The sequence below is a fragment of the Argiope bruennichi genome, chromosome 1, assembly GCF_947563725.1.
Source record: "Argiope bruennichi chromosome 1, qqArgBrue1.1, whole genome shotgun sequence".
NCBI classification, from domain to species: Eukaryota; Metazoa; Arthropoda; class Arachnida; order Araneae; family Araneidae; genus Argiope; species Argiope bruennichi.
This window is the reverse complement of record NC_079151.1, coordinates 76423347-76444379: the sequence shown is the minus strand read 5'-3', so window position 1 is coordinate 76444379 and position 21033 is coordinate 76423347. Positions and strand designations below refer to the sequence as shown.

Sequence of the window (21033 nt, the reverse complement as noted above, 5' to 3'; positions counted from 1 at the left end):
AAACTTCAAACAAAGCATTTTTTTTTTCAATGGATAATTATAATGTATTGTTTCCATTTCATTATCTTACATGCAAACCTAATATAATTAATGGTATATAGAATCATAAATATAGTAATTAAATTTAGTTAATTATTTGATGTGTTTGTAATTTTATATATTGTTAACAAAAATTATACTGTAATAATGTTATCTTATCACACAATTCAGGAAGCAATCCTTGAATAACACAGTGTTTTAAAGTTTTTAAATAATAAATGAAAGCTTATTCTAGTTTGTAAAAATAAGCTATGCAGTTTTCAGTGTAATATAGTTTCCATCTAACCAAAAAAAAAAAAAAATCCCTGAAATTTTTTATTTTTTTTTTAGTGGTCATATGATGATTTTTATAGAAATTGTAAATTATTTCAGAAGAGACAACGTAAATAAAAAGTAAAAAAACTTTACAATTCATTACAAAAATAATTAACTTTATTTCCTAAATCAAAATTTGATTTTTTAAGAAATGAATTGTGAAAATATTGAGGGTGTTGGTATTTGTACGATTTTAAAACATTAAAATAGGTAGGAATAATTCAAGAAGCCATTTTAATCTGAACTGGTAAAATTTTATTAATATTCTTAATTAAATTTTCCCCCTTTATTAAAATTTATCATCCGTAGTTTGTTTTCCTGTCTAAAAATACATGGAGTTCCAAGAAATTGATTGGCTCGCAGAATATTTTTACCAAAAAGAATGGGATGGCAAGTGGAAAATTTTAATCAGAATTGTTCTAAGCAAAGATAATTTCATTTAAAAAACTCAATATAAGAGATCATTAAATGCTAATCATAAATCTTATACAAATGTATAAAGTTCACTTAACAAAACTTAGACCAACTTAATTAAATATCAACTGGGCCTGATTAAGCAATATAATAGATGCTAGATTTATTTTATTAGCAATAACTTGCCAAATTTGGTAACCTAATTGTAATCTTTAATTAAAATTTAGTACATTTAATGCTCAACTGACAATGATGGAAAATCTTTATATATTAAGTATTTCTTATTAGAAATTAATATTAAGGAAAAACTCAAAAGGAAATATCCTTATTTGAATTTAATCATGATTATTGATGATGCCGACAGCATAGTGTACAAGTACACCCAAAATGCTGCTAAACATGCATTAAAAAGAATTAATGTATATATTTAACACAATTTAAATTTTCAATAACCTTACTTAATATTCCATATAATGAAATTATGTCTAAAATGTCATACATAATATAATATAATAATAACATATGCTTATAGATACATAATCATTAGCTTCTACTAAGATTGCTTCTATTTTCTGTACTGTGTCAACTGTAAATGTTTTGAGTAAACCACAAACAGCATCATTTTAAAATTTGCTTTTTAAAGGATTAATGATTCTGCATATTTATATGCATTGCAGTACAAAAAACACTGTTTGTTTTTACAATATTTAAAATAATTTTTCTTTCAGAAATTTTTTTAAAAAATTATTATTTATACTTCAATTTTATTCTCTCATATATGAAGTAATGTGAAAATAATTCAGTCAAAACTCAGTCATTTTAGAGATTAATTATCTTTTAACTAAAAAATTTTCAATTCTCTTTTCATTTTCTTCCTTATATATGTCCATCAAAATAGAATTCTTCAGAGAAAAAAATTTAATGAACAAAAAAATCTTAAATTTGAGAAACACTATTTGATTTAAAAGATTCATTCCTTACCTTTTCATCCCCTCCTATCAATATACTACTTACAATTTAATGCAATATAAGTAAATAAACAGTAGAAGAAAAAATATACTAAAATACGTAGACAAATCCAACATTTATTTACAAAACTATTTACAATATAATACAATTGGCAATTTTACTATAAATTCACAACAAACAATTCTAATTAGAACATACATAACTCCATTCATGCTCTTTTTATTTGTATGATTTAAATAGAAGTTTTAATTAGCCAATGATATTTTGTAGGTTTACAAATTTCCTTAATCTTTTATCATTGCACCAAACATCTTTGTGCATACACTTGTAAAATAATTCATTTATAAAATTAATTGCACATACAATATAAAATATTCAATTTATAATATTCAAATTCAACAATATATTGAATTCCCATATTTAAGTTCTCATATTAAGTAATATATATAAAATTAATATTGCTTTCACTGCTTACATTTAAAAATATAAACAAGTTAACTATAAAATTTGAGAAATGAACAATCTTTATCTTCAACATTTGATTCATAAAAATTCATTTAAAGACAGATGAAATACTGTATATTTTATCAAGTCAGAACTATTTAACTGTCTCAATAATAAATTTTCTTCATATAAATTCTTATTACAAGAATTTATAATTTTAATATTATTTTTACTTATAATATTCTTGAATAATTTGTTTTATATTTTATTGTAAAAAATATTTAAAAGTTTCAAAGATCAATGCAAGGTTGATTAATTAAAAGTTATTTACAAATTATGAAACATAAAAATTTTTCTTTCAAAATAGTCTTAATAATAATTCACATGAAAATTGGATGATTTGTAAGAAAAAGTTTGCATCATAATGCTGATCATATCTTTCATCAATGAGCAATGCTGAAATATCAAGAAAGTTTTAAGATGCAAATTAGAATATTTTTAGTCTGTTAAAAGTTTTCATTTTACAAATATAAAATCTTGCAATAGTACATAATTCCATTCATAAAATTTCAGATACATACCCAACATCAATAAACTGTGTTCACATCATAATTGAAATATGCAGCAAATATGAAGTCTGTCATTATTGATCAAAATTCCTATAGTTAAGCAATTTTACTCAGTAAAATAAATGTTCATTTCACTAAGTTTAGTGTTTTTGACTTGAATCTAAACACTTTTCACTAAATAAAATGTCACAACACAGGGAAACTTCATAGGGAGGTCACTTTCAATGTTCATTTCACTAAGTTTAGTGTTTTTGACTTGAATCCAAACAATTTTCACTAAATAAAATGTCACAACACAGGGAAACTTCATAGGGAGGTCACTTTCAATGTTCATTTCACTAAGTTTAGTGTTTTTGACTTGAATCCAAACAATTTTCACTAAATAAAATGTCACAACACAGGGAAACTTCACAGGGAGGTCACTTATTAAGCAAGTCCATCAGTTTATGGGCAATTTTATAACTACTTGTCTTTAAAAAATTGGCCGCGTTTGAGGAGGAGTAGGTGTGTAAACAGGATAAGTTCCCGTTTGTTGATTATGATTCAGGGCGGCCAACTGAAAGTATTCGTGATACATTGGCGTTTGGTAGAACGGAGGAAGAGCTGTTTGAGGTGCCCCTGGGCTTGAATGATTACTCATCTGACTTTCCATTTGCTCTTGCTTCACCACCGTTGCTTGAGACACTAATCCTTGATTAGGTGACACTGATGAAGGAGGTGTTAGAGGATGAGGATTTGAATAATAAGATGGGGTGAAGTTGGCAAGACTTGGATTCGAGGTAACTGGCATATTTTCGGTATTTTCAATGGAAGGCTGACTGCTATGCTCCGGAGTTCTCTGCTGAATTGGCACTGAATGATGAGACTGAAAAGAAGGTGTGTTTCCTTCATTTCGACCCATACTTTCTGGATAAAACATTGGTAATTTGCTAGCTGATAAGCTTTGATACTTGTAGATGTCGTTCTTTGAGGCTCCTTGGCTGATCGAAGATGCTGTTGCATATTCCTGGCTGGTTGCTGTTTCACTAGGGTAACTGGTTGGTGGATAAGGCCAATTTGAAACAGCATAATGATTCAATGTCGCGGGAACAATAGCATGTCTGGCTTCAGAATCATAAGATCCAGGCTGTTGACTGATGAAGGTTCTAGGATCAATGGCTTGATGAAAATAAGGCATATGGTATGGCTGAGGATAAGGCGGCATCACTGGTTCAGATTGCTTTGGTGTTACTTTCGGCTTGCGTCTTGGTCGGTATTTGTAGTCAGGATGACGAGTCATATGCTCTTGTCGTAAGCGTTTCGCCTCATCAATAAAAGGCCTCTTTTGTTCCTCTGATAGTTGTTTCCATTCCGCTCCAAGTCGCTTGCTGATTTCAGAATTATGCATTTTGGGATTTTCTCCAGCTATTTTACGTCGCTGTGCTCGAGACCAAACCATAAAGGCATTCATAGGCCTTCGTATGCGCTCTATTGCTTTCCCCCCGCCTGGAGGATTGGACGTGGATTGAAGCATCTCGTTGACACTCATGAGAGATGGTAGAGTATTCACATTACCTTCATTCATTAAACCACTACTGTGCATCATCTTGAGAAATTTTCACTGCGAAATATCCACAGATTATCGACTAAAGTTTCACAAACGGCGTTTGCTCTAGCAATACAGCTCGCAGAAAGATAAGGTACGTTAAAACGCAGCTCGTAAGGCAAAACTTAACTCGTTCCAAGTTCGAGTGAAAATGATAGTTTAGAATGATTGCTGTAAGCAGTAACCCTAGCCGAATGTCATGTGACACTCGGGGCGGGGTTTGTTCAACCGAATCAGAGAGTGGGGAGAAACTTTCTTTCAATAGAGAAAAGGGAGCTCGCTGTTAACCAATCATTTCGGAGGGGTGCTTGAAAGCGTGATTTGATAGCCCCAAGTTGTATACACCCGCCTAAGCAAGGGAAAACCTACGAATACGCCTTGCAAAAATAAAATTTCTGGAAGATCTTGTATCTGAAACACACTGAAAAAAGTTTATTTTGTTACTGATAGTTCATTACAATTTATAAATTATTCTTCAGTTGTAAATCAAATAAGATAGTGTTACAAATATTCAAAATGCAATAGATCAGTGTAATTATTAAAGGAAAAATAATCTTTTTTTTTTTTTATTTCAATTCTATCTAGGAATTAAATTGTGTTTCATATTTGAAAATAGGCGAGAAAATCTTTCAACATTAAAATTACATTAAGTTCAGAAAGCAAAAAATGCTGAAATTTAAGTGAACTTAATAAAAGCTTTAATCAAATATTTTGAAGACCAATTAAATAATTTCGTGGAAAATAAAAATTGTTATAAAGCTTTTATTTGTATACTTTTGCTCAATACATTGATTTTAGAAAACTAAGAACAAAAGTTAAATGCTGTAACATGAAACAAAATAACCTTATAAAAGCTTTGAATTCCCCTCCCCCATTTCTATACAATTTAGAAAAATAATTGATCTGACAAATTCCTATTAAATCGATAAATAAAAAGAATAACATATTTTTTTCTCCAGTGCGAAGTTGCAGAATATCTAGTTTAAATTTGTTGGTATATCAAAAACTATCATTTTTTTCCCCCTTGACTTTCTCTGAGCAAACTTGTAAATTAAATAGGTAATGCTATCTGAACAGATATCGCAACTTACACTTCGTTTTCATTCAATTGTTATATAGTCCCGAATTAATTTCAAACGGTCAAAAAAATTTTATTTTTGAGCATTCAAAACATAATTCTGTCTCAAAATGGGAAATCTTAGAAGCTTTTAAAATCACGGTAAAATACATTAAAAGCGTGCGTTGTTATTTGCAATCGTTTTGAAATCCATCCTTTCGAATTATTTAAATTCATTTGGTAATTTTATATTTCAAAAAGGCATAAAAGTTAACTATTTTCATTTATGTAGCAGTAATAACATACAATCAAAAATCTTTTTGCATTTTTTTTTTTTCCCCTTCAAAAAATTGCAAAGGAAAGAAATAATTTTTTTTAAATTGAACTCAGTTAATTTTGATCACTTTTTTAACTATATATCTTATTGTGCAAAAAAATATTATATCCAAAACATGTTACAAAAGTTCTTATTGTCATTTTATTAACATATATCTTAAGATAAAGTACACTATTCCTTCACAGTTATACAACTGTTAGACATTTCTGGAGTTATCACTTGATTTTAGAAATAAGTTTCCACATGTTGAAGATAACCTGAATTTGGCTATCGCAAAATAAAGTAGTGGTCATTTTCCTAGCAGTCAAAAGGTTCCAAGTTTTGTTATTTCTTAAAAAGTTGAAAATTAAAAAAATTTTCATAGATAGCATTTAAAGAAGGATTTCTTGATATAAAACAAGACAAAATCTGTTTTAAATCTATTCTGTAAGTCTTAAAAAGTAATGCAACTTTATAAGTTCTTAACTCGTAAGAAAATTGCATCTTTTAAAGAAATCTAAGCCAAAGCCCTTTGTCCATTGAGAAAGTTTCCAACGACAAATAGAAACTATAATGTCTGGTTTCGAAAAATGTTCGAATTATTTATCGTTGCAATTTGTAATTCAAACTTCATAAAATATTAATGGGAATGCATATAAAGGCAATTTTCTCTGTCTTAAAACAATTATCTGTTATATTAGTAATTTTTAGTCTGATGTCTTCATGTTTCGGAATTCCGCGATGTGGTCACGAGCTCCTCCAAATCATAATTTGAAATAATTATTATAATTTGTAAGTATAAGGGAAAAATTAAAATTTATATGAGCACATAAAGCTCTAAGGTCATGAAATTTGGTATTATTGTTTATTTAATATGAACAAATTATTAATAAAGAAATAATATTTTTATTATTTATGAGGGGAGGTGAACTTTACCCATGCTTTACTGTTGATGATTAGTTTAATTATTTTGTTTGTTTGTTTTTTATTTTGAAAAAAAAAGCAACAAAAATTTTGCGTATGTAGCTCATTATAGCTATCTAGGATCGAAACAGTAATAATTTTGAGTAAATAAATTTTTCAAATATTAATATAATATAGGTTTAAATGCATATTCATTTTTTTTTTTAATTTGAAAGAACTTACTGGGAATTTGCTCTATATAATTTGTTTGATTAGCCTTAGAAAATGCTGACGTTCAAATGGAAAGCTCTTTTCATTTCAATTTAAGACCAATGATAATTTCGAGGAAATCGTTTGCTTTAACTAATACTTGAAGTTATTAGTACGACATCGCTTACATTAATGACAGGAAAATTAATACAAAAACAGCATCTTGGCTAAGTAAAAGAAGAGAAGACTGTTATCTTTAGCTGCAAAGTGAAAGCTGCCCCTTTTTTGCACTTTCATTTAATCCATTGAACGGAAAATAAGGATTTAAAACAATTTTTGATTAGCAATTTGGTGTTGAAATTATCTCTCATGATCTCAGATCTATCAGTCATTGTGGTCTTTTAAATTATATATATATATTCATCTTTATAGGAAATTAGAGACAAAAACAAATTTATTATTGAAATAACCCAAAGAAGGATTCATTTTTGAAAATCAGGAAAAATGGTTTGCATTTCAAAGGTAAGATGTCAAATACTATATTAATTATTTTTTTTCAGCATAAGATTTATAAGCCAAGATACAAGTGTTAAATAATTTAGAAAATTGTTCTCTGTGAAAAATAAATTAATTGGACTGACTTTTAAAACATATTTTTGCATTTAAGTTTAAAAACAATTTTTTGATCCTGAAATATCTTAGCTTCCGTTCTAGATCCTCAAAAAACTACAGGGATGAAATCATCCCCCATGCTTCTTTTCATATCCAAGACGACAAGGGAAAAATGTTAAAGCATGAGAACTTTCCTTTTTTCTGAATGCAGTTTCTTACAGCTTTTCATCTCTCTTCAGCTGCTCAATGCAGCGGAGTAATCCTTCACAACAGGCTTGTTACAGTTTTCTCAAAAAACGCCCCGCAGAGGAGTAACGCTATTCGAGTTTTTTAATCATGTCATTGTATGGCTACACAATACTGAATATAATACTGGAGTGGGAAAAAAAAATAATCTAAACGTGTAATTACTATACTTTTCATGCCATAAAACGGGGTGAAATTTTCTTAACAGTTATTTTTAAAAGATATTCAACTCTTTGGAATCTTATGAACTAAGAAATAGATTGAAACAGTTAAATATTTTTTAAAAAATTAACATTATTAAATTTTGGTTGTGTCGAATTAATGAGAACTGCTGTCGAATTAATGTCGATATTAATGAGAACTTCTGTCGAATTAATGTCGATATTAATGAGAACTTCTGTCGAATTAATGTCGATATTAATGAGAACTTAATTGCAATATTTTTATGTTAAAGTTTTAAGTTTGAATAGATTTTTTTTCATCATTTTTTCTCATTTATTTCCTTAAAAAAATAATTTCACTTGATAAAGCAGCTTTGAATAATTATCTTTAACCAGTTAACTGTTTTTGACGAATATACTCCCCAAGGAAAAAGTACAAGATTTTACGCTATGACGAGTTTATTCAATAACAATTATTATATTTATATAATAATTGTTTAATTATCATATTTATAATTATTTATTATACCTATATAATATTTTTATGTTTATAACAATTTAGATACGCATTTTCCGAAGAGGTCGAAACAGTTAACTAAAGTTTTGTGCAGTTATTTATATTTCTTTTTAGAAGTAACAATAGGGTTATTTTGAAACGTGGTCAGATGACGAAAACGGACCTCTCCTAACTTCCTACCATACCAAAAAGGAGATATTAAGTTTCGATAGATTTAATGTGCATCTGCGGCATTTCTTCGATGGAACCGGGCTTTTAACCTGGAATCCGATCACTTACATCAGTCTTTACAGCCCTTTCTCTAAATTATTCTTTCTGCTAAATAGGGAGGGAGAGCGGAAAAATTATCTCAAATGAACGAAAAGGACTGTCATTATTTTTAAAAACAATTTATCCATAAATAACTAAAAATTGAAATAATTGTGCTATTCAATTAAAGTTCTTAATCAGATGAAAGCAAAATAACGTTAATAAAAGATATTCACTGGGCTTCAATAGATTCTATACTTGAGTGTTTGTTCGTATGCAGGTGAATCTTTTTAATGATCCTGCCAAATTACAGAAATTAGCTGAATTTCACATGATTCTTAAAGGCAATTATAAAAAAAATGAGCATGAAATTCTTTCATTGAAATAAATAACGTAACATTTATTTTTGATATTCACAAAAACAAACTATTCGATATATTACAATGGGTTTTGATTTGACGATTTTTGTGTTTATGAAATGGACTTTAAACTTTTATTCTTAAATATAATAATAACTGAATCCCTTTTATACCTACGAATTTCATTAGAGATAGTAGTAGATGATTTAGGTTTGTATTTTTCTTTTCCTCATACGAAATATAGAGGAAATATTATAATCGTCAAACAATTCGAACTCCAGATTTCGACAAATCGCCACGTTTCAGGCTTCCTTGAGTCTGAAAAACACATCTTGCATAAAATTTGGAAAACGGGCGGGTGGAGCATCTAAAATATAGATACTTTATAAATTTATTTACCAATCCATCAAACTGTTGATCGTCTATAGGACCGCAGACGCATGTAAACGCAATCTGCAAGTAATGCAACTTTCGCATGCATGCAAACGCAATCTCTTAAACACAATGTCTTAAATCAGTGCAATTCGACATGTAATTTTGTGGCTACGACTGTAGTTTCATGTCCGAATTCGGTGGCGATCGGCCGGAAAAAAAGTGTTCATAATACATATTCTTGTTATAGATCCAGGAAAACTGTTAGATGTTTCTTCTATGAAACAATTTTATACTATTTTTTTATATATATATAATTCTCTTCAAATGATTTTTAAAGAGAATAAGGAAAAAATCATTTGAAGATTAGCTTATTTCTGTAATTTAGTAATCACTGCCAAAGATTTATATTTCGTAACTACCGCTCACCAATGTCATGCTAGGTATTCGAGGCCTTACCCAGGGTTCCCTATTTAATGCAGAGGATGGATGACAAGACCTTTATTGGAAAGTATGTGAGAAAATTTCGTGGAGACATCTCACGCTGGTTCATATTTAGTATACAGAATGTTAAGAAAAATGTTCTTGATGTAAGCGAGTATAACGAATTACTTAGATTTAATTATATAAAATTGTTGTTGGCAAGATTTGTTTTAACTTAATAATCTTATGCTGGCATGATCTGTATGTAGATTGTGTCATGCGACATGCCTGATAAAGAAAATGCGCTAAACAAGACAGACCGTTAGACCTGCAGTTGTGAAATTCGGGGCGTATTTACTTTTTGAGTTTTAGATGTTCAGATAGAATGAGTTTATCAAAATTCTAATTTTAAACTTATCAAAATATTATTTTATCTTAATGAATTTTTACAATATGCGACCAGGGTCTTTTAATTGTTTCATCTCCTCTATCTAGTAATATCAATTTTCGTCGATTAGCATTCTGATTACAAGCATTAGATATATCTTGAAATTATACATTCGATACCTGAGCATCGATAAATGAGAGCCTTTTTGGTACCTGTTCGGAATAGTAACTTCGAAGCATATCCTCACAAAAAGAAAAAAAATATATATCACTTTAGAATTTAAAAAATGGACTTATCAATGATACCAAATTTATTTTCATACACATTCATTCATTTTGCAAATCAAAATAATTTATTGTGTAAATTTTTTTCTCTAAAAATATAAAGGGAAAAAAAATTCTAAAATTAAAATACTCTATATTGCACTAGTACATTTCCTTATTTTAGCTACTGCTTTTATATAGGATCACATTGCAACAATATTAAGAAATATATATATTTGTTCATATTATCGTTGCTCTAAGAGTAAATTTTTAAAAGTAATGTAAAGTCAGACGAATCAGGCATTATACATTTTTGCTGTGACGTTTCGGAGCAAAATTTTGAAATTTGTTTAATTTTTTTAACTATATAAAAAGTACGTTGTCTATTAAGAATCGCCTTCTATTGAAATTTAAATTATATCTGAATTTAGAAGAATATTTTTTAAAAAATACCACTTGCCATTAATTTACTGTTTAAACCCTTTATATAGCGTTCTAAATTGCTAAAGTAGTAATTTCTTCGTTTATTCATAGGAAAATGAGAGAATGCAACAGGGCGAAGTGGGTCTTTCCAAAGCAAAATAATCAATGACATTCGCATTCGGTCTCACACAGTATGATCGGATATCAAAAACCAACGGAAAATTTCTGCTGGGCAAACGGTAATAATCAGGATTCCATTTGGAAACAGAAGTAGGAAGGATGGATTTATGCGTTTTTTACATCACTTTTTTTTTTTTTTTTTTCGCTTCGGTAATCCGAACCCAGACTGCAGCTTTTGATTCGTTCTCCTCACAATAAAAGCCACCAGATTTCTCCCCTCCCGTGTTTCTTGCTGTTGAAAAGAATATTCCACCACTCCATATAATACTTTTTTCTGATTCTCTCCCTCTTCCCTCATAGAGTCCCTTTTGTGTCCCGTCTTTGACCTTTAAGTTTTCAGCTGTTTCAACCGATGAATAACATGTATGCTTTGTCCTTCTCTTAATTTTAGTCGCATACTCCCATCATTCGAAAGTTAAACGACTAACCAATGAGCAAAACTGATCACAACAAATTCAAATTTTTTAATTTTAAATATTTTTAAAGTATCTTTTTTTTAAAATTTAATTTGAATCTATAGAACATCATCAGTCAGTAACTGGAGTTGCATCCATTCGATTTCTGATTTTCAAATTTAGCCGCTAACCGTTAAATTTTGTTAAATAAATTTTATACACAAATTTTTAGAATAATTTTACTTAATAATTGCGATGATAATGCAGTTTTTAGAATTTTTTCCATATAGAAAACTGCATATCATTACTATTATAACCAAATGGCTCAAAATCCGATCCATTTTTTTGTTGTATGCCTTATATATATATATATATATATATATATATATATATATATATATATATATATATATATATATATATATATATATATATATATATATATATATATATATATATATATATAACTATCTACTGTAATTCTCTTTCAGTCGTTATTTACAATAGGTAATGCGACTAATGGCGGGTTAACCTTATCTATGATGGGTGCCAGATTGGAATGGAAAACTGATTAACCTGTTCTTTTAAAGCATAATAATTTGAATTTTTCTTACTCACTACTCATTTACATTTTTATTAGGACTAATTGTTATAAACAAATTTCAATTTATTTTTATTAGGATTAATTACTATAAAGAGAAAATTATTAGGACTTATTAAGAGAAAAATTATTTTTATCGGGATTAATTATTATGAAGAAAAAAAATTTTCCAACTTATTTTTACTAAGCCTAATTATTATAATAAGAATTAACTTATTTTTTACTAGGCCTAATTATTATAAAGAGAATTATCAAATTTTTTTTATTAAGACTAATTATTATAAAGAAAATTCACAAATTATTTTTATTAGGACTAATTATTATAAAGAAAATTCACAAATTATTTTTATTAGAACTAATTATTATAAAAAGAAAATTATTAAATTACTTTTATTAGGACTAATTATTGCAAAGAGAAAATTATCAGGATGTGCATTAACGTAACTTTTTTTCCTATATATTTAAAATGCGTATATCGACATCATTTACATTTCAAGAATGAAATTATAGAGCGAAATGAAGAATTAATAAGATGAAATTTATTGTGAGGCTCTCATTACAGTTGTTGAATATAGGAATATTTTTTATATATATCTTCGTTTTAATAAATTTTAAGAGCTTTTATTGGTTTTCAGCTCCATTTTTTCCCCCCATTTTTAACGTTACATTTTTTTTTGTACACGTGATCCTTTATGCATCTAATAAGTTCAATCAACTTTATCAGCTCCTACTATCTGAACTCAAAAGAATGTAATTAACATTAAATCCATTTTCAGGCAAACCGGCACTATATTTTAAACTTACATTACGATAGAGAAAATCCTTTTATTACGTAGAGATTATTTTAAAGAGTAGTAAATGGAAAATTTGACTGCAATATCATAAGCCCCAAATAAAAAAAGTAAAATTAACAGATTCCTCATTTTGCATGTGTTTTTATTTAAGAACAAACATAATACAAGTTTTTTTGTTTTTTTTTTAGTGTTGGAAAAAAATTGGTTTTCTCTAGGAATCTAAATCAAATTGGGGGAAAAAATTGTTGCATCTGATTAAATCAATTTTTAGTGATTCATTTTCCAAAATCCTATGAATCTTTTAAGATTTTTAATTTTTAGGATATGATTTTGATTAGAAAATTTCATGCAAATTATCATTCGAGGAAAAAAAATATAAAATTCATACTAAATTGAAAATTATAAGCAACTTTTCATTATCAGACTGCCAACAAAATACTTGAATTTTTCGAATTTAGATAAGTTTAAAGATAAACAAAAAATCTCGAAGTAAAAATGTAGAAATAAATTAGGGATATAAAATAATCAGTATAATAATTTAAAATCTTAGAACTAAGTTTTTTTTTATATAACTTACAAATCGTTCACTCTTATGTAGTCAATCCATCTGATATATAGTAATGGTTACGCGTCAGTTTAATTTTGAAATCCATTGCTCATCTTATTAAATGAAAAAAGATATGACTTCAAAACACAAAATAAGAATGTGAAATTGCATATTCCATTATATGCACAATTATGTCCGTATTATGACACCAGTCCCTTAACTTTATTCTATTTTTAATTTTTCTTTATTTTGAACTAATAAAATTCCAACAAATTTATAATCAATTAATTTGAAATTGCAATTATTTTCATTCTAAATTATATGAACTAAATAAATGAATGAAATTACTTTTAAATCCTGTGATAATTTATCAACATTTTTTTTTTAATTCATATGGTCATCTGAGGAAGAAGTTGATTCAATTTTTCTGCATTTTTTTTAAGCATGAAAATCAAAGCAAGTAGTAGTTTGAACTATTGCTTTCCCCCCGTATATAGCATAAATCTCTTGTCCAGCTTCGACATTAATGCAAAAGGCTTTGAAAATGCTTAATTTTTGTCTATGAACTTCAAATAAAATATTTTTTTTTAAATATCAAAACACTTTTTATAGAACATTGAATTTTCTGTCAACTAATATAAAAAACAATTACCAATGCGTTTTATTTATGTATGCATTTTAAAAAGAATTGCTTATGAATTATTACCCAATCCAATGCATTTCTGAGTCTAATCTTCTCCCGATATGTTTTTCTTTCAGAATGAAATAAAATGAAGTATTCAAAAGTTGAGAAATCGTATCAAACTTTTCATGAAACATTCGAAAGATTACCTTATTAAATGAAAATTCAACTGTCTTCAGGAAAATAAAACTACGCACACGTTGTAACATTTCTGCGTATTCTAATTGTTGCCAATTTTAAGCTCATATTTTCAGGGGATATTATGTAAGAATTGAAGACAATTATTAAAATTGCCATAATCCTTTTAATTTATTCGCTGATTTTGAATTTAAGTCACTCCTGAGCTAAGAATATTAGATCTACAGCAAGCAAAAGAGTTAGTAGTCTAAAAGATACCAAAAGGTACCTTCTCGAAAATTCTGAAATTCGAAGAGGTTTAGGAAGTGATTGTGCAGTTTTCAGTAATGACTGGGTACCAACCCGTTTGCAATACAATTGTACGTTCACAGCGAGGGGCTATCTAACAGACGGTCGAACCTCTAGGCGTTGCAGGTGTTCAATTGAAGATACTTTGAAATGAATCCGACAGATGCCAGGTTTTGTGATTTATCTGTTACCCCTTAAAGGCAGAATTGATTGCCATCTTCGCTATTTGATCACTTTAAACTTACACAAACCTCCCAAAATAGTGTTCCTTTAGTCTCATAATCATGAATAAAAATTATTTATTTATTTTTTTCCTTGTTTAAAAACATTTTGCCAGAAATTTATAAGTTACAAAAACATTTACTATATATAAAAACAATTTACTTCCGTAAATAATAACGAGTACTAATATTGCCCTTGCAACTAAAAATCTAGTCTCTTTTAATCGATTAATCAATACTGACTTTTGCATGCGGTTTAAATCCATCGCCTTTTAAAAATATTTTTATTTAACTTGATTTGTAATTTATTTGTGAAGCTAGAATTTTTTAATCAATTTTTCATTCAAATTTTCGTATGCTAGAATTTTAACATTTCGTTTACTTGGGTCATTTTTATGAAAATTTTCATTTAAATTTAAATATTTTCAAAAATTATTTCTTAGTTAATCAATTTATTAATTAAATTTTTCCCCAGCTTAAGTTGCAATTTGACAGGGAATTTAAGAAAAATTTTTTTCAACACTAAACAGTAGAAAACGATTAAAGCGATTAACAAAAAATTAAAAAACTATTCTTCCCGTTAATTTTTTGATAAAAATCAAATTTCATATTTTTTCTGATGAAATGTCAATAAAAAAAAATCTGTCTTCAGTTAAATTTAGAAAACTATTGATGCGTATAATAAGAAATTAGGAAAAATTTATGAAAAACTTAGATGTAGGACATTTAGAAATATTAGACTATAGCAATAATTATTTATATGAATTAAATAGCGCACCAATAAAATAAAATTAATGGCATGCTTAGTCTTTGGTTAGATATAGTATTTGAAACTCTTATAATAAAAGATATGAAATCTTTAATTAGCATTCCCATATCCCGCCTAGTTAGTACCGTTTTACAGATAAGAGAATTTTGCATGAAACTCCCCCCCCCCTCCTCCTTTCCTCTAATCGCGAACCTGCTCTTTTCAGAAGGTGATGTGGCTACAGCGGCGTGGCTACAGCGGACACATAAGATTTCGTGGTCAGAGCGGACACTCCGAAATTCATCGTAGTTAGAGCGGACACATTTTTTCCCCTTCTTAGAACAGACAAAAGGTGCAGATAAATAAGTAAATAAATACTTTTAAAAATCGCAAATATAATTTAACTTTAACTTCCTTTTCATTTCGATCTCAGCAACTTTGGGCACGCAGGAATGTTCAATTTTCTTCAGTACTTCGTATTGAAAATTTGTCTTTACATTTCCTTTACAACGATGTGTTTTTTTCTTTTAAACATACTCAACTCATTCCTAATTTATTTTTTTCGGTGCAAACGGTGTGGGTAATCATCTACAACTAAACATTCTTTTCCTTTTTTTGTAGAGAGTAATTTTATTGAAATGGTTATGGGTTCCATCACAGATTTTTTCGACGATATAAAACGACATGCACACTTCATAAGGATCAAACATCTACTGAGAAAATGAGAAAGGCCTTCTCTTTCGAAAATATCGGCTTCTCTCTACAGCAGGTGCAAAGCTAGAAACTACACAATAGATGACATGTAATAGATGATTAGGGAAACAACACAATAGGTGCAAAAATGTCCGCTCTGCCCATCCAGCTCCTCTCACGTGTCCGCTGTTGCCACTGTCCGCTCTGGCCACGTAATCTTTCAGAATACGCGAGAAAAACCAAAGGGATGAGGCTGAAATGAACGATGGCCAGATGACAGTCTTCTGAAATGCCCAGCTGAGCTGAACACACCAGATGTTACACACAAGTAAACAGATAACTTTTAATTGCTATTGTACAAAGGAGAGTATGAATGTAGATGCATATCAGACGATGAATGAATGATTATGTGTATAAGTATATCATGATAAATGTTAATAAACATATTTCTTTCTAACACATCTCTAATGAGTTATTAACTGTTAATATTCACGATCATAAGGTTAAATCAATAGCAACAAGGTTTTAATTAATTAAAGATTAGGCGTCGGATATTGTGATCCGTTGAGATCAAGCGCTCCATCAAAAATTCCATTATTGGTTTGAGAATTTTATTTTGTAGCGCTATTAGTGGAAAATGGCTCATGGTTTACACTTGAAATGAAGTTTTGTTCGAAATCAATACCTTTTAACTCGGCGTCCGTTAATTAATTCCACAAACGCGTATATATTAAATACCTCATAAATATGTGTGAAATATCCATTGCATTCTAAGGAAGATTATTTCTGTTATGTGGGCCAAAAAAGAAATTCGTTTTTTAACCTTCTGATTGTATTATTTTTTAAATCACTATTCAGATGCGATGTTTGCAAATAAGTTTAAATATTTATCAAACAAAGTGAGCTGATTCTATATGTTACACGATAATAATATGATTTAATAAAAATCTATAATCGTAAAAATAAACACTACACTGCGAAAAACGTAAATTGTTCGGTATGTAAAAAAAAAAAAAAAAATTCGTTATTGGATTCAAAAAATTAAGTTTTCAATTCCTATTATAAAATATGGAAAATTATGATAAGCGACGAAATATATCAATAATTCCGTACGATTTTCCAAATATCGTATAATATATCTTCTAAATGAATTACATTATAAAAATTCGTTTCATTGAAAAAGATTTAATCGAAAATGTTGTATCTAGATAGTGATTTTAAATTATCTGCATTTGGGAGGATTAAAAGTCACAATGTTAAGAGTTTTTCTTATAATATAGGAGTATTTTCGCTTGACGACAACTCAGATTTTCATTTCATACTTTTTTTTGTGAATGCATCACTCCTTTTTCATTTCTACGTACCTGAATCTAAACATTCTTGAATTTTATACCTTAATCCCCCCCCCTTTTTTCTTAGTAAATAAAGCATTTAAATCAAAGATTTGATTCGAAATTTAAAGAATTCAAGCATGAAAATGCTATTTGATTCAATTAATTTTCTTCTTAAATTTATTCAGGGTCGAGGTGGCTTGGTGATAAGGTGTAGCTTCAGGGCCGGATATTTCTAAATTCGAAATCCGATTCCACTGAAAATCCATGGTGTATGTGAGTCGGGCCACAACCCCCGATAGACATCTTATCGGGGGTTGTGGCTGGGCTCAGGCCAACTCCGATGCCATGGGCGAAACAGCTGAGACCTTTTCCAACTCGCGTCAGCGGACACCTGGAAAAAGGGGCGAAAGTCCAGACGTCGGTCATATCATTCCACCGCAACTCAAAACCAGATTTGCCCAAGCCAGCAGGCAACCCTAGTGCTGATTTCAAACAATTTGATAATGTAATTTAATTTAGTTAATCAAATTATTTGAATTAGGTTCAAATAATTAATTCGTTAATCACCATGGTGCAAAATATTTGAACGTACTAGTACATGGAAAGCAACTGACTCATTATATACTATACAAGTATATGAAGCATAGATTTAAATAAATACATTACTTATTTCACACTTGCTTCATATTCCGATTAATGTTTTACGAGGGAGTTTTTGTACTTGATCATTATTATAATACTATTCATTATTTTATAACTTAGAAGAATAATAATTGAAGTGTTTACTTATGGCATTATAGTTGAATGGTAACTTTTTTTAAAAAAACTTTAAGGTAAACTTAAAAACTAACTTTAAACTAAACTTAAAAAGTATCTTTAAAATTATGATTTAATAGAGCAAATTCTGTTTCTAGAATTTCTTTTTTCATTCAACTAATAATTCATAGAATACATAAGAGCTTTCTGAATGACATGTATTTTTTTGTATTGAATTATAAATTTCTTAATTTAAAAATACATTAATTCACGAGCAATTGTCACATAAATTAATCGATTAAATGAGTATTTTCTTAGCCATTCAATGTTCGGTTAAAAATAATTTCCCAACACAGTATTGAACTTTATAATTTCTTAAAAGTTTCACATACTTTATTTACAGAGATCATTACTATAATTATAATATAATCTAATTTATTATGAATTCTAACTTTGCTGTTACTCAGGAGCAGTTGTTGAAAACAATATAATTCTTTTTATTCCCTTATATGAATAATACGAAAAATGTTTTATCGAAATGGTTGCACAGTTTTAAATTCAGCTGTTTCATTCGTTGCGAAGAAGCTCTAATGAATGATGAGCTCTAAGGAAAACTAATATGTATTACTATTCTAAATAATAAAAAGAAAGAAATCACTCATATGAGGAGAAAAATGTATATTTACATGTTATATATATAATTTGTTTTGCTTTCATTTTGTTTAAATTTTGTTAAATTTCGAAGTTTCTAATTGGATAAGTCTTCGTACTTATTCTCTCTCTTAAGTTTTTTTTTTATGTAATTTAATAATTTACTCCCCCACAGCATAATTATTTGTAAACCACAGATTAAGCTAAAATGTCATATTCTTTCAGCATCAAAGAATCATCTGATATTTAGTTCTTCAGTAGAATATTAGAAGTATTAAAAATATGCATATTTTATAATGTAAAATAATATTAACTTTTCTAACGCCTGATTTGTTTTTTAAAATCAGTATTTAGATACAATGTTTCCAAACAAGTTCAAATATTATTAAAGGATGAGAACTATTATTTATACATTACCCTATACTAACATATAAGTCATTGTTATAATGGAAAAAATATAAACACATAATACAAATATTGCAAGATGCAACAGAAATTAGACTAGTTTTCAACCGACAGAAATTGCTAGACAAGCTTAGTTTGCTTTGAGATTTTTTTAGCGCAAGAACCATATTTGATTAAACTATATGCGCCATGCATGTGGTTAAAAGTTAAAAACAATGACAGCAAAAGCTTCAAGTTTCTAAAATATGGCAAAAATTGCGGGACAAGCAGTAGGAGGATTAAATATATCGAGACTGTATTCACGATTTAGATGCTACAAACAAATATTGTAAAAAAATTATCTGCGATTTTTTAAATATAAGTAATATAAATTGTTCTATATCCCTAACATTGATCATTTGCTTAATGTAATTATAATGCCAAAATCTTAATTAGCACACGATTTCTTCAAGCCCGTGGGAATTGATTGTGGATTGATCATTTACATGACATTGAACAAATGACAGAAAAGTAAGCTTTTGGTCTCTCTTTTTTTTTTTTTTCAATTGACACTGTCATTTTCTTTTCTCTTATTTAAGATAAGATAGGAAAAGATAGGGTGTACAATTTTTCTCAAGGTTACGGGCAAGGGGATACTTTTGAGGCTTTTGAGGGTCTTTTCCGCTTATGCCTCGAGGTTTAACAGCTGACCATTTAGAAAGAATTGGTGCCAGAAAGCTTAAGTAGTCGTCTGGGAAAAGCACTAAAAATTTACCGTTCTACCACATTTCCCTAGAATAGCCCTAAGCTTTAAAACAGGAAGACGGGTCGGTACGTTTGAATGATAAGATTCCTGCTAAAGTGACAGTTCTACAAGTCATTCATCAAGGCTTCCCGCTGTGTCCCTTCACTTAGGGTTGCTACTCAAATTTTCCTCTCGTAAAGGATTGTCTGGAACACCAACGTCGTAATAACTGATTGTAAGAAATATTAGAAAGTAATACTCACTCGTTTTAAAGATGAGATCTTCACTAGGCAATTTCTTCCTGTTTTGGTAATCTTATATAATGACTATTGCAGTGTAATTTATGCAGGACCGAATTAAACCTTGTAACACCCTTAAGTAATGAAAATCTCGGGTCCCCATTTCCCTTCCAAATTTTAAAAACTAAATATATTTATGGTTTTTTTAATTCTTAATATAAGTAGTATTAAATATTAAATTTTGACAGACAGAAAAAGCAAAACCACTTCCTAAGAAATTGTTTGTCTATTGTGCGTAAAAAAAAAAAATGTAAAACTGAAATTTAAGAGTAATTTTAGAAAAAATGATAGAAAAAAGGGACAAAACTTTACTTAACATAATCCAAATAACATTTAATAAAAGGAACGGGTACTTCTTTTAAAATTTATAAAGGACATTTTTTTAGAATTACTGAATGACAAAATATTTTTTAAAAAGATGCAAGCGGTAGTTAGGGATGTTACTAGAATAAAGTTCCACAATTAATTAAAACAATATTGATTTTAATATGAAAAAGTTCAATTGCATGGCCTCTATAATTAAATGAAAGCACAAAATTAAGTGCCCTGAAAATATTTCGAAAAATCTTAAGGACTCGAGGCCTGTTAAAGCTGTAGAGCCCCTGTGCAATTAATTGTCTATTTAATAATCCGTCTCTTGAGTTTACGCATGAAATCTTGCAGATGATATTTCTAATGTGAAAGGGCAAATGTTAATTTCACAGTTACTGTGTTAGAGATTAGAACTGAGAAGCATCTAAAAT

At 28.7% G+C, this 21033-nt stretch overlaps 1 protein-coding gene across 1 annotated transcript; it reads right to left on the bottom strand.

The window, feature by feature from the left end:
* Positions 1 to 2555: 2555 nt before the first annotated feature.
* LOC129969569 (transcription factor SOX-21-like) lies at positions 2556 to 14246 on the bottom strand. The gene is made up of 2 exons (XM_056084201.1): positions 14183 to 14246; positions 2556 to 4756 (listed from the first exon to the last, which is right to left on the bottom strand). The coding sequence occupies exon 2, from the start codon at positions 4333 to 4335 to the stop codon at positions 3223 to 3225; it is 1113 nt and encodes a 370-aa protein (XP_055940176.1). The 5' UTR covers positions 4336 to 4756; positions 14183 to 14246; the 3' UTR covers positions 2556 to 3222.
* Positions 14247 to 21033: the final 6787 nt, after the last annotated feature.